This window comes from Poecilia latipinna, unplaced genomic scaffold (assembly GCF_001443285.1).
Source record: "Poecilia latipinna isolate Pla-1442-1.1 unplaced genomic scaffold, P_latipinna-1.0 Scaffold1228, whole genome shotgun sequence".
In the NCBI taxonomy this organism is placed as follows: Eukaryota; Metazoa; Chordata; class Actinopteri; order Cyprinodontiformes; family Poeciliidae; genus Poecilia; species Poecilia latipinna.
This window is the reverse complement of record NW_015113844.1, coordinates 145256-157254: the sequence shown is the minus strand read 5'-3', so window position 1 is coordinate 157254 and position 11999 is coordinate 145256. Positions and strand designations below refer to the sequence as shown.

Here is an 11999-nt window from a genome sequence, read left to right as displayed (position 1 = left end):
CATGTACTAGAGCCATAGATTCTCCACTGACAGGCAAGTTGCTAAAAGTATCATTACATGGATCCCTCAGGCCAGGCTCCAAGGGGCCAGATTCAGATGTTGACAAACCAGTCTAGTAAAAACTTGGCATGGTCATCATGGTTCTTATTGTGTTTTCACCTTTCCACCCACTTTTTTTCTTTCTTTCTTGCTTAGGGGAAGATGTTGGTTTTTACAGGAATTCTTAAGAAATTGGAAAGGTGGCCTCCTTACTCTCCTTTTGGGAAGGGGAGGAGGCTGCAAATGTCCAACGAACTTTGGGGGAGTGACCCAGAAGAAGGGGGGTAATAGCTGGAGGGAGGTTCGGTGTTATAAAACAGCACCGCCACCACAGTGAGGACAGTTCAGAGCAGCCAACATCCCCAACTGACAGGCCACAGCAGGGACCGAAGGCTGGAAGATCCTCCTCCGTCCTCTTCAACCTCCCCGTTGCTCCTCGATACTCCGGTCCGGTCGGGTCGTCTCGCGCCGCAGACATGGCACCTGTCCTCCGAGTCCTGGCCGCTGCCATGTTCGCCTCAGCTCTGCTGCTGACTGCGACGTCGGCCAACCTGAACGAAACGTGAGTAAAAAACTCGGAAACCAACTGCCAACTGGTTGTTATGGCAACAGAAGTTGGCACTGCAGAGTAGAGACGAACTCACGCGCTGGAGTTTGCAGGATAACTAGGTGCACGTGACCAAACAGGAGGAAAACGGGAGTTTTAGCTCGCGGCAGACTGTTTGTGTTTTGTTTCTTCTGATAGCGACCCTGTAGAGTCCCGAGGCCTCGACGCTTTTTTCAACGACTTTAACGAGTTGTACTCCAAAATTTACTCAGTCCAGTTTTTTGTCTTTTAAAAGGGAAATGCTAAATATTGCAACATTTTGTAAGTTGAGAGAAGGGGGTAAATGTAAGTATCTCATTAGTCTATTCTGGTTTTAAATGGAACACTGTTGTAGTTAAACATGCAACAAACAGTGGGTCAGTGTGTACCTAGTGCATTTTCTGAAGGCACGCAAATGCAACCTAAAATAAATCATAACTATTAATCTGAAACCAATGTCTCTTAACCTCTTAAATGACCTCCTAATTTGGGCTTATGTTTAACAGTAGAATCGTAACCTTCATCGCAATATTATGCCATCAAAAGACTTCCTTGAGTGAAATATTTGTTTATCTAATATGTTTGAAGCACCATTCTAAAAGTCTTTGCTACAAAAATATGTTTAGCCACTTAGACAGACTTTTACCCATCATTTATACCCACAACTGAGCTAAATTTTGCTGACATAAGTTCAGGCAGCTTGTAAGTTTATCATATCTTGTGCAAGCATAAATAATACTAATACCATTTTTCTTAAGTTCTAAACACTGTATCATGACACAAATGTGTAAAACCAGTCTCATTAAACAGTTAAATGCATTAAATGTTAGCTATAAAAGAAACAAGAATAAGCAGTTTGGAAAGTTGTTGGTTTGCAGCCATTAAATAAAAAAAACTTAAATGTTTGTTTTTTTTATGAATAAGAACAAAAGTCTCTAACATTTACCTTTCAATCTATCGGTTAATGATGTATTTAAAATGAGGTTCTTAAAGTTCATCAAAGTACATTCTGATTGTTAATGTGTTTATTGACCATGGGATTTTTCACTGTTGCCTTTATTGAACAGAAGGGATGGAAATTAAATTTTTGAGTAGTTCATCTGCTGATTAGGAGAAATTTTTTAATTTCAATCACCAATCGCCAACTGATTGGTGCAACCACTGACATTTTGTGTGTCTTATGTATATCTTTGCAAGATTCGCCATGTCAAAGTGCATTTCTTTAGATACCCCATTAGGTCAACAGAAATACAGAAAGCCAAGTTCTCCTCAGAGCTTAGTTTGCACTGTGTGCTGTTTACGCTTGGGATTTTCAGTCTCTGCCCAGCCATCTCTAAAACTGCATGTTGTACAGAAAACAAGTGTGTTGTTGAGTCAAGAGTTTCACTATACACAGTTAAAATGAGCTGCAATGAGACAGCTGGCCTATTATCTGGTACAGTAGTTCCCCAGTGATGAAACAAGAAATCCCAGCTTTTTTTTTTAATCTGCTCTAGCAATCAGAGTCCAGGCATGACCAAATGATGATGCACAAGAGATTTCTTTGAAGTAGACTGTAACCAGAGAAGAGTAGATGTTGTCTAATCATAATGTTTGTGATTTTTTCACAAAATGTAATAAAACATTTAACATAACTGCATGAACCTACATCATTTTATAAAACACGTGCCAGTTGCATCTGATATCATCTTTTACATTGTCATTGTGGTTAAAATGTTTGTGCTTACGTAGACTGATCCAATAAGTGCTAGCTGCTTGGATAGCATTAGCATTTTGAGCAGCACCATGGAAACACTGAATTGTGTCGATTTGTTTGTTTCCCTTTCAGCTTTAATAGCGGTTTGCGTTCCATGTATCAGATTATAAAGGTTCTTGGAGAGATAACAAATCTTCCAAAAAGTTTTAAGAAAAAACAAAATTTGAATGCAATAAGGTTCCAACTCAAAGATGTAACATGTAACACACAATTCCCACTGCTATGAAATGTATGTAGATTCTATGCAAATGTCATAACAATATGCTTTGCTACATGATTTACTGCCTCATTATGCAGTGCATTGATGAAGTTTTTGTTCTCTTCAGTGTGTGATCGGTGAGTGCTCGGTTCCTGACTTGTTGGGGCACTTGGTACTTCAAGAGATTTAGCTAATACCTAGTTGACACTGGAGGGCATTCACAGCTGAGTTGCACTGAACTTCCAGCCAAGATGGTTGGATGAAGTACCCTTTGTCCAAATAAACATAATATATATAAAGTGGCAGCACATTTGATTAATTTTTTCCATGTTTGGGGTGATGTAAAATGGCTTTATTGATTACCAACCATCTGCCATCTCTTTGGATCAAAAAGTGTTTTAGGAAAAAAGATTGAAAACACCATAGGTCACATCTTTTAAGGATGAAAGGCCTCATTGACTAAGACTTTGTTCTTTCTTGTCTTCTTAGCTGAAGCTTAAAGACAACCTCTGTTTGTGCTTTCGTCCCTATAGAGTCTATAGTTTCCTGCATTACTGGGACCAAACACATTGGTTTGAACCAGTCTTAACCAAACACTTGTAGAGGCGTGTTACAAAGGGCTTTCTCTGTTGCCATGGCACTGCTCAGAGTAACATAGCAGTGGTGAGAGTTAAGAGGTATTTGGCAGAGCAGTTAAAATAAACTTTGTAGTGTGTTTTAAATAAAGTCTCAAGAAGGAAAATATCTTCAGTACTCCTAGAGATCTATGGATTAAGACCACTTTAAAAAGATTTGGTGTAAGACGATTTGGTTAACTTGAATTTAAATATGAAGGAGAATTTAAATATGAAGGAATTAAGGTTATCTGACATTCAGCATTTTTTATGAAAAAGGTGGATATACATGCACTATTTTCACTTTCATATACACAGGTTTATAAAGTTACAAGCTAGTGGAAACTTTTGTGGAGGATCATGTCACTTTCAAGGCAGCAATCACTAAGTATTCCACAGTCAGCAGTTGGTGGTGTTATAACAAAGTTAAAGCAATTGGGGAAACGCAGAAATCCAGCCACAAAGTGGTAGGCAATGGAAAACCAACGGTCATCACCTTTCTGCAGAGTCAATAGCTACAGACCTCTAAACTTTATATGACCTTCATTAACTCAAGAACAAGCAGCTTTTTTTAATAAAGATTTGGGAATTGAAAAACTTGACTGCTTTACAGAGATTTGACCTTGAACACTTTTATTAGATAGATGCCGCTTTTTAAATACTCTACTAATGCATTTCTGCAGCATCTTTTAAAATGTCTGTAAAAGAAAACAGTGAGAACAACTCCTTCAGCTGAAGTTTGTTCTGAAGCAGATCCTATGCATCCAAAAGCCTTTTTGTCTAAATCAGCACATCGTCCTAAAGCAAAAACCTTTTGTTACTTTTCTTCTGAAAATTCTGTTTCCATTAACCAAATTTCTGTTTGTCATTCTAATTTATGCAACTTTATGGTCATTAGAGACACAGACACTGTCCAACATTGGTGTGTAATCGCAAATGTTTCCTGTTTCAGTGTCTAACTTTCACAGCATTAAAGAAACATCTGAATGCCATTGTATCTTGGCTGACATATCTGTTCATATGAGAAAAATTTGGGAGACATTTTAAATCAATTACACTATGTAACCTTTTTTTTTTTTTTAACCACTCCAGTATCTATGCAGTGACTATTAGCTCCCGTGTGACTGGAGGGAAACAGGCGACCCTGTGTGCTCATGTCCAGAACCCCGCTGAACGCCTCTCTCTCGCCGTCTCCCTGACTGTGGATTCCTCCAGCAGCGTCATCCTGGAGGCGACCGTCTCTGAGGAGTTCTATCACTGCCTCAGCTTCCAGGTCAGCCTGCCTTTCTGTCTGCTGGCCTTTTTTTTCCCTACAAAATTGAGTAGAACTCTGAATTTTTCAAAACATTTAATGCATTGATGATGTTTTTAAACAGTGTGCTTTCCTCCCCTCATCCTCTCATTGTTTGGTCACAGAATGCCGCGGATCTTGGCATCATTACGCTCCTCATTAGGTAGCACCATAACTCAGGCTGTCAGCGGTGGGGCTCAGTCCGTGAATTCTCTGGTTCCTCTTAGCTTGCGGCTCGCAGGCCTTGCTTCATATTGATGAGGAAAGCCTTGAACCTGCTTCTAATCTGCTCTGCAACAACAACAAGTCTTCGTTTGAGTTTGTTGGGCCCCACTTCAGGAATGATCGGGTGTTTTCACGCTCGCAGCCAAGCGCAGACGGCTTTCTGCCAGAGGATTAGCCTTCTACCTGCATTCTTCTGAAGAACACCTCCTGTCCTGTACCCTCAGCATGCACACATGTGGAAAAAAAATCCCCTTGAAACACTTTTCTGGAAGAAGTTTCAGTTCCCCGTTACGCAATAGCAGCTTTACTGGCAAGCGAAGGCACACAGTGAACAAGTTTTCTAATTAAATTGTTGGGAAAGATCCGTTTTTTTAGCTTATGAAGCTCAATTTACTCTGCTTTCATGCAGTTATTATCCTGTGTTTTCCAAGGCACACCTATTCCCCGCATTCTTTCCCTTTCAGATTTTATCATATTACAACCAAAATGTTTTTGTAATGTGAAACTGATTTTCTTGGGATTTTATGTGACGGACCAACACAAAGTAATGACTCAGTTGTGAAGTGGAGGGAAAATGATCAAATCTGTAAAGGTTAAATAATTGTGAAACCTCCTTTACACTGATGCCCTCAAATAATATCCAGTGCGACCAACTGGTTTCAGAAGTAGACTCTACCTACAGGGTCTAAAAAAGTATTCAGCCCCTTGGATGTGTTATCCTTTTTATTGCTTTTACGAATCGATCATCAACAACAACAACAAAATTGAATTATGCTGATTTCTACTAAATGACAGTGAAATAATATTACACGCAAAACAAGTGATTGTATAAATATTCACCCCCTTGTAGTTTCCTTTGGCTGCAATCCCAGCAGTGGTTGTGTCAACACAACCACATTTTGTTGATTCTGATTGATTTGTAAAAGCAATAAGAGAGTAAACCTGCCAAATGTGTGATTACCTTTTATAGGCACTGTAAAGCCCAATAAAACACATCAACGCTTGTAATTGATATTGAATGTCTCAAAACTGATTGGATGTTGTATTACTTCGTGGCGTTGCAGGTGCCAGCCGTACCGATCAGGACGGTAGCAGTCATCCAGGTGACCCTGGCGGGTGAGGGCTCCTCCATGAACAAGAAGACCAAAATCGTCATCGAGCCGCCCGGCTTCATCCACATTGTGCAGACTGACAAACCCATATACAAACCTGGACAGACCGGTGGGTGTCTAATGTCGTGCCGTGCTGGATGTGTGGAAGCTCTGAAGCTTTCAGCTGGATGCTGGATTTAGCAATATTCAGCTTTTGTCTCTGCACTGCTTAGCAATTCAGCTGCACCAGCATAATTTTGGGCTATTTTGTTGCATCTGCATAATGCTGAGCCATCACTTAGCAAGTTTGGGAGTTTTTCTAAATGCACAGAACCACTGTTTCCTCAACAGTTCTCATTCGAAGGGGTTTGGATGAACTTTAAATTTAATCAAGGCAAAAAAAAAGAAAAAAAAAAGAAACCATACATTTTCTTAATCAATTCCTCATTTCTCATTTCTTTGGCTTTATTAGAAGAAATGATCTTGTATCACAAGATTCTTTTTCAGTCTGGAAGCATGGACTTTACGTCTTTATGTTTGAACAAGTATGGCGAGAGAGCAGATATTATAATTTTATTCTTTATGCTCCTTTACATTCATGATTTCTTTTGTTGTTTGAACTATTCATATTCATTAAGTGAATGAAATAAAAACAGGAGCATGGAAAATATTTGGATTTCCAGACTTTACTCAGCCCATCTTCTTTCCAGTGGCGTCCCTAAAATGTTAATAAGGGTGGCCAGTACAGGTCAGGAAACATTAAAAAAGAAAAAAAGTATCTTATGTGTTTATTGGGTTTTACATTTATGTCTTGTTTGAAGAAGTTTTTTTTAAATTATTATTTTAAAGGCTAAAGCAGACAAACTACTCAAAGGATTCCTTTAACTATTTTTTTGTTTTTATTTTATTAGAAGATACTCCACCTTTTCTTTTTAATTAGAATAATATCATTAGATTATACACATCATTTATGTTTATTCTCATCTCAAAATAAAATGTGTTGTACAATCTTTGTTCTATTTATACCCTCAGTTTGCTGTTTTGCTCATATCTAACATTTCTTTCTTCTCTTTTTAAGTAAAATTCCGGATTGTCTCTTTGGATTCCAGTTTCATCCCTGTGGTTCGAGTGGTATATTCTATTTTTATTATTATTATTATTTTTGTTATGCTGCTCATCTTGTCACTGTTCTGCAGCCGTGTGAAACGTGTTGGGGTTACGGCGAGTGAACTCGGTAATGGGCTGTGATTTCTTGCGAGCAGTCGGCGAACGCGAGCAGCGAGGTCTATTTTGGTTCAGGCAGAGTGGGAGGCGGAAGCAGGGCTGTTTGTTGCTTTTGGAAGACGATGTGGGCGTGAAGCAGTGTGTGGAGTGGTGCGATAAACACGCTGTCAGAGTTCATTTGGCGCACACCGCGCGTGACCTAAACATCTGAATCAATACGGGCGCAGGCCTTTTTTTTTTTCTCCCCGTTTCTAATGAGGGAGATGAGAACATGGCAGCGTGCTGTGAACATGAAATTCCTATTTCCANGAAAAACTTGACTGCTTTACAGAGATTTGACCTTGAACACTTTTATTAGATAGATGCCGCTTTTTAAATACTCTACTAATGCATTTCTGCAGCATCTTTTAAAATGTCTGTAAAAGAAAACAGTGAGAACAACTCCTTCAGCTGAAGTTTGTTCTGAAGCAGATCCTATGCATCCAAAAGCCTTTTTGTCTAAATCAGCACATCGTCCTAAAGCAAAAACCTTTTGTTACTTTTCTTCTGAAAATTCTGTTTCCATTAACCAAATTTCTGTTTGTCATTCTAATTTATGCAACTTTATGGTCATTAGAGACACAGACACTGTCCAACATTGGTGTGTAATCGCAAATGTTTCCTGTTTCAGTGTCTAACTTTCACAGCATTAAAGAAACATCTGAATGCCATTGTATCTTGGCTGACATATCTGTTCATATGAGAAAAATTTGGGAGACATTTTAAATCAATTACACTATGTAACCTTTTTTTTTTTTTTAACCACTCCAGTATCTATGCAGTGACTATTAGCTCCCGTGTGACTGGAGGGAAACAGGCGACCCTGTGTGCTCATGTCCAGAACCCCGCTGAACGCCTCTCTCTCGCCGTCTCCCTGACTGTGGATTCCTCCAGCAGCGTCATCCTGGAGGCGACCGTCTCTGAGGAGTTCTATCACTGCCTCAGCTTCCAGGTCAGCCTGCCTTTCTGTCTGCTGGCCTTTTTTTTCCCTACAAAATTGAGTAGAACTCTGAATTTTTCAAAACATTTAATGCATTGATGATGTTTTTAAACAGTGTGCTTTCCTCCCCTCATCCTCTCATTGTTTGGTCACAGAATGCCGCGGATCTTGGCATCATTACGCTCCTCATTAGGTAGCACCATAACTCAGGCTGTCAGCGGTGGGGCTCAGTCCGTGAATTCTCTGGTTCCTCTTAGCTTGCGGCTCGCAGGCCTTGCTTCATATTGATGAGGAAAGCCTTGAACCTGCTTCTAATCTGCTCTGCAACAACAACAAGTCTTCGTTTGAGTTTGTTGGGCCCCACTTCAGGAATGATCGGGTGTTTTCACGCTCGCAGCCAAGCGCAGACGGCTTTCTGCCAGAGGATTAGCCTTCTACCTGCATTCTTCTGAAGAACACCTCCTGTCCTGTACCCTCAGCATGCACACATGTGGAAAAAAAATCCCCTTGAAACACTTTTCTGGAAGAAGTTTCAGTTCCCCGTTACGCAATAGCAGCTTTACTGGCAAGCGAAGGCACACAGTGAACAAGTTTTCTAATTAAATTGTTGGGAAAGATCCGTTTTTTTAGCTTATGAAGCTCAATTTACTCTGCTTTCATGCAGTTATTATCCTGTGTTTTCCAAGGCACACCTATTCCCCGCATTCTTTCCCTTTCAGATTTTATCATATTACAACCAAAATGTTTTTGTAATGTGAAACTGATTTTCTTGGGATTTTATGTGACGGACCAACACAAAGTAATGACTCAGTTGTGAAGTGGAGGGAAAATGATCAAATCTGTAAAGGTTAAATAATTGTGAAACCTCCTTTACACTGATGCCCTCAAATAATATCCAGTGCGACCAACTGGTTTCAGAAGTAGACTCTACCTACAGGGTCTAAAAAAGTATTCAGCCCCTTGGATGTGTTATCCTTTTTATTGCTTTTACGAATCGATCATCAACAACAACAACAAAATTGAATTATGCTGATTTCTACTAAATGACAGTGAAATAATATTACACGCAAAACAAGTGATTGTATAAATATTCACCCCCTTGTAGTTTCCTTTGGCTGCAATCCCAGCAGTGGTTGTGTCAACACAACCACATTTTGTTGATTCTGATTGATTTGTAAAAGCAATAAGAGAGTAAACCTGCCAAATGTGTGATTACCTTTTATAGGCACTGTAAAGCCCAATAAAACACATCAACGCTTGTAATTGATATTGAATGTCTCAAAACTGATTGGATGTTGTATTACTTCGTGGCGTTGCAGGTGCCAGCCGTACCGATCAGGACGGTAGCAGTCATCCAGGTGACCCTGGCGGGTGAGGGCTCCTCCATGAACAAGAAGACCAAAATCGTCATCGAGCCGCCCGGCTTCATCCACATTGTGCAGACTGACAAACCCATATACAAACCTGGACAGACCGGTGGGTGTCTAATGTCGTGCCGTGCTGGATGTGTGGAAGCTCTGAAGCTTTCAGCTGGATGCTGGATTTAGCAATATTCAGCTTTTGTCTCTGCACTGCTTAGCAATTCAGCTGCACCAGCATAATTTTGGGCTATTTTGTTGCATCTGCATAATGCTGAGCCATCACTTAGCAAGTTTGGGAGTTTTTCTAAATGCACAGAACCACTGTTTCCTCAACAGTTCTCATTCGAAGGGGTTTGGATGAACTTTAAATTTAATCAAGGCAAAAAAAAAGAAAAAAAAAAGAAACCATACATTTTCTTAATCAATTCCTCATTTCTCATTTCTTTGGCTTTATTAGAAGAAATGATCTTGTATCACAAGATTCTTTTTCAGTCTGGAAGCATGGACTTTACGTCTTTATGTTTGAACAAGTATGGCGAGAGAGCAGATATTATAATTTTATTCTTTATGCTCCTTTACATTCATGATTTCTTTTGTTGTTTGAACTATTCATATTCATTAAGTGAATGAAATAAAAACAGGAGCATGGAAAATATTTGGATTTCCAGACTTTACTCAGCCCATCTTCTTTCCAGTGGCGTCCCTAAAATGTTAATAAGGGTGGCCAGTACAGGTCAGGAAACATTAAAAAAGAAAAAAAGTATCTTATGTGTTTATTGGGTTTTACATTTATGTCTTGTTTGAAGAAGTTTTTTTTAAATTATTATTTTAAAGGCTAAAGCAGACAAACTACTCAAAGGATTCCTTTAACTATTTTTTTGTTTTTATTTTATTAGAAGATACTCCACCTTTTCTTTTTAATTAGAATAATATCATTAGATTATACACATCATTTATGTTTATTCTCATCTCAAAATAAAATGTGTTGTACAATCTTTGTTCTATTTATACCCTCAGTTTGCTGTTTTGCTCATATCTAACATTTCTTTCTTCTCTTTTTAAGTAAAATTCCGGATTGTCTCTTTGGATTCCAGTTTCATCCCTGTGGTTCGAGTGGTATATTCTATTTTTATTATTATTATTATTTTTGTTATGCTGCTCATCTTGTCACTGTTCTGCAGCCGTGTGAAACGTGTTGGGGTTACGGCGAGTGAACTCGGTAATGGGCTGTGATTTCTTGCGAGCAGTCGGCGAACGCGAGCAGCGAGGTCTATTTTGGTTCAGGCAGAGTGGGAGGCGGAAGCAGGGCTGTTTGTTGCTTTTGGAAGACGATGTGGGCGTGAAGCAGTGTGTGGAGTGGTGCGATAAACACGCTGTCAGAGTTCATTTGGCGCACACCGCGCGTGACCTAAACATCTGAATCAATACGGGCGCAGGCCTTTTTTTTTTTCTCCCCGTTTCTAATGAGGGAGATGAGAACATGGCAGCGTGCTGTGAACATGAAATTCCTATTTCCATAAGTCCAATCAGATGGAAATGTAAAGACGTCATCCCTTCACTCATACAGGATGCAGGTTTTATGAATTTACCTTTTTTTTTTCCATGTCTTCAAAATATCATCAGAGCGGAGAGAAAAGCATGGGTCTGTAAATAACTAATAATCTAAAACAGGAAACATTTTTTAGATGTTCTGGATAATTTGGGCCTATCACTCACTCCAGTGATGGTTTAATAGTCCATGGATGTTTCTCTCTTTTTTTGTGTGTGTATTAAATTAAAGGAAGTGCTTTTCTTGATGTGGTTGAAAACGGTTAAACAGATATTTAAGCAGTTGGATTTTCTTTGTGTAAAATTTCTAGCACAGAATAACAATTTGGTTTGTCACATACGTGAGCCTGGTAAAAACCGGCCTCTTGCTTTGCTTCGTCCGAGGAGTCTGGGCTCTCGGCAAAACTTGTAATGATTGCTCTCAAAACTTCTCCTCGCGCTTTAGGTTTTGTGAATACATTAGGTATCTTTTTCTAAACAAATATTTTGACTACAAAAGGTAAACTAAATGAGTTTTAGTTTCCTTTTGAATTGTAATGTTTCAACGTTGTCTGTACCTTTTTAATTATTGTTTTGTTTGCTGTACACTGCTGTTCTTCTTGTCCAGGTATCCCTTGGAAAAAAGGGATTTCCTGGATTCTATTATTATGTTACTTGATTTTTTTTCTTTTCAACTTAACCATTGGTTTAGATATTTATATTGGGGAAATAAATCAAATAACACTTTTTCCAATCCTAGTTTTGGATTTGATGAAGAAAAATCAAATTATCAGAGCATGCATGGACCCATAACTGTACAGTATTTGCCAGGGGAGAGGAACCCCTTTCAGCTGAGATTGATATAGTCTGGAGAATTGCTCTAAGTGTGTTTTATGCACCTCCTCTTGACTTCAACTAAATTTTTTTTCTTTCTTTCTTTTTAGTACAAAGAGGTGGTACTCCAGGTAAGAACTCAAATATTTCCATGCTGACATGTCTGCTGAAGTCTGCAGTTTTTCCCTGAGGAGTTTTGCCTGCAGGAAAAAGGAAAGAGGCAATAAAAAATACAGAAATGCAGCAGGTCTGGCTGATGTTAAAACTCGTGGA

At 39.1% G+C, this 11999-nt stretch overlaps 1 protein-coding gene across 4 annotated transcripts in view; it reads left to right on the top strand.

The window, feature by feature from the left end:
• The first annotated feature begins 316 nt into the window (after positions 1 to 316).
• The window catches only part of LOC106960782 (alpha-2-macroglobulin-like protein 1), a 36943-nt gene continuing 25260 nt past the window's right edge, over positions 317 to 11999 (top strand). Inside the window, exons 1-5 of one of the 4 annotated variants that reach the window (XM_015054089.1) lie at positions 317 to 601; positions 4287 to 4467; positions 5775 to 5931; positions 6880 to 6932; positions 11837 to 11857. In XM_015054089.1, the coding sequence (XP_014909575.1) occupies positions 516 to 601; positions 4287 to 4467; positions 5775 to 5931; positions 6880 to 6932; positions 11837 to 11857 (498 nt within the window). In that variant the 5' untranslated portion in view covers positions 317 to 515. Of the gene's footprint in view, positions 602 to 4286; positions 4468 to 5774; positions 5932 to 6879; positions 6933 to 7817; positions 8017 to 9323; positions 9481 to 10428; positions 10482 to 11836; positions 11858 to 11999 lie in introns of those variants that run through there. The other 3 variants (XM_015054090.1, XM_015054092.1, XM_015054091.1) reach the window with 3 other exon arrangements.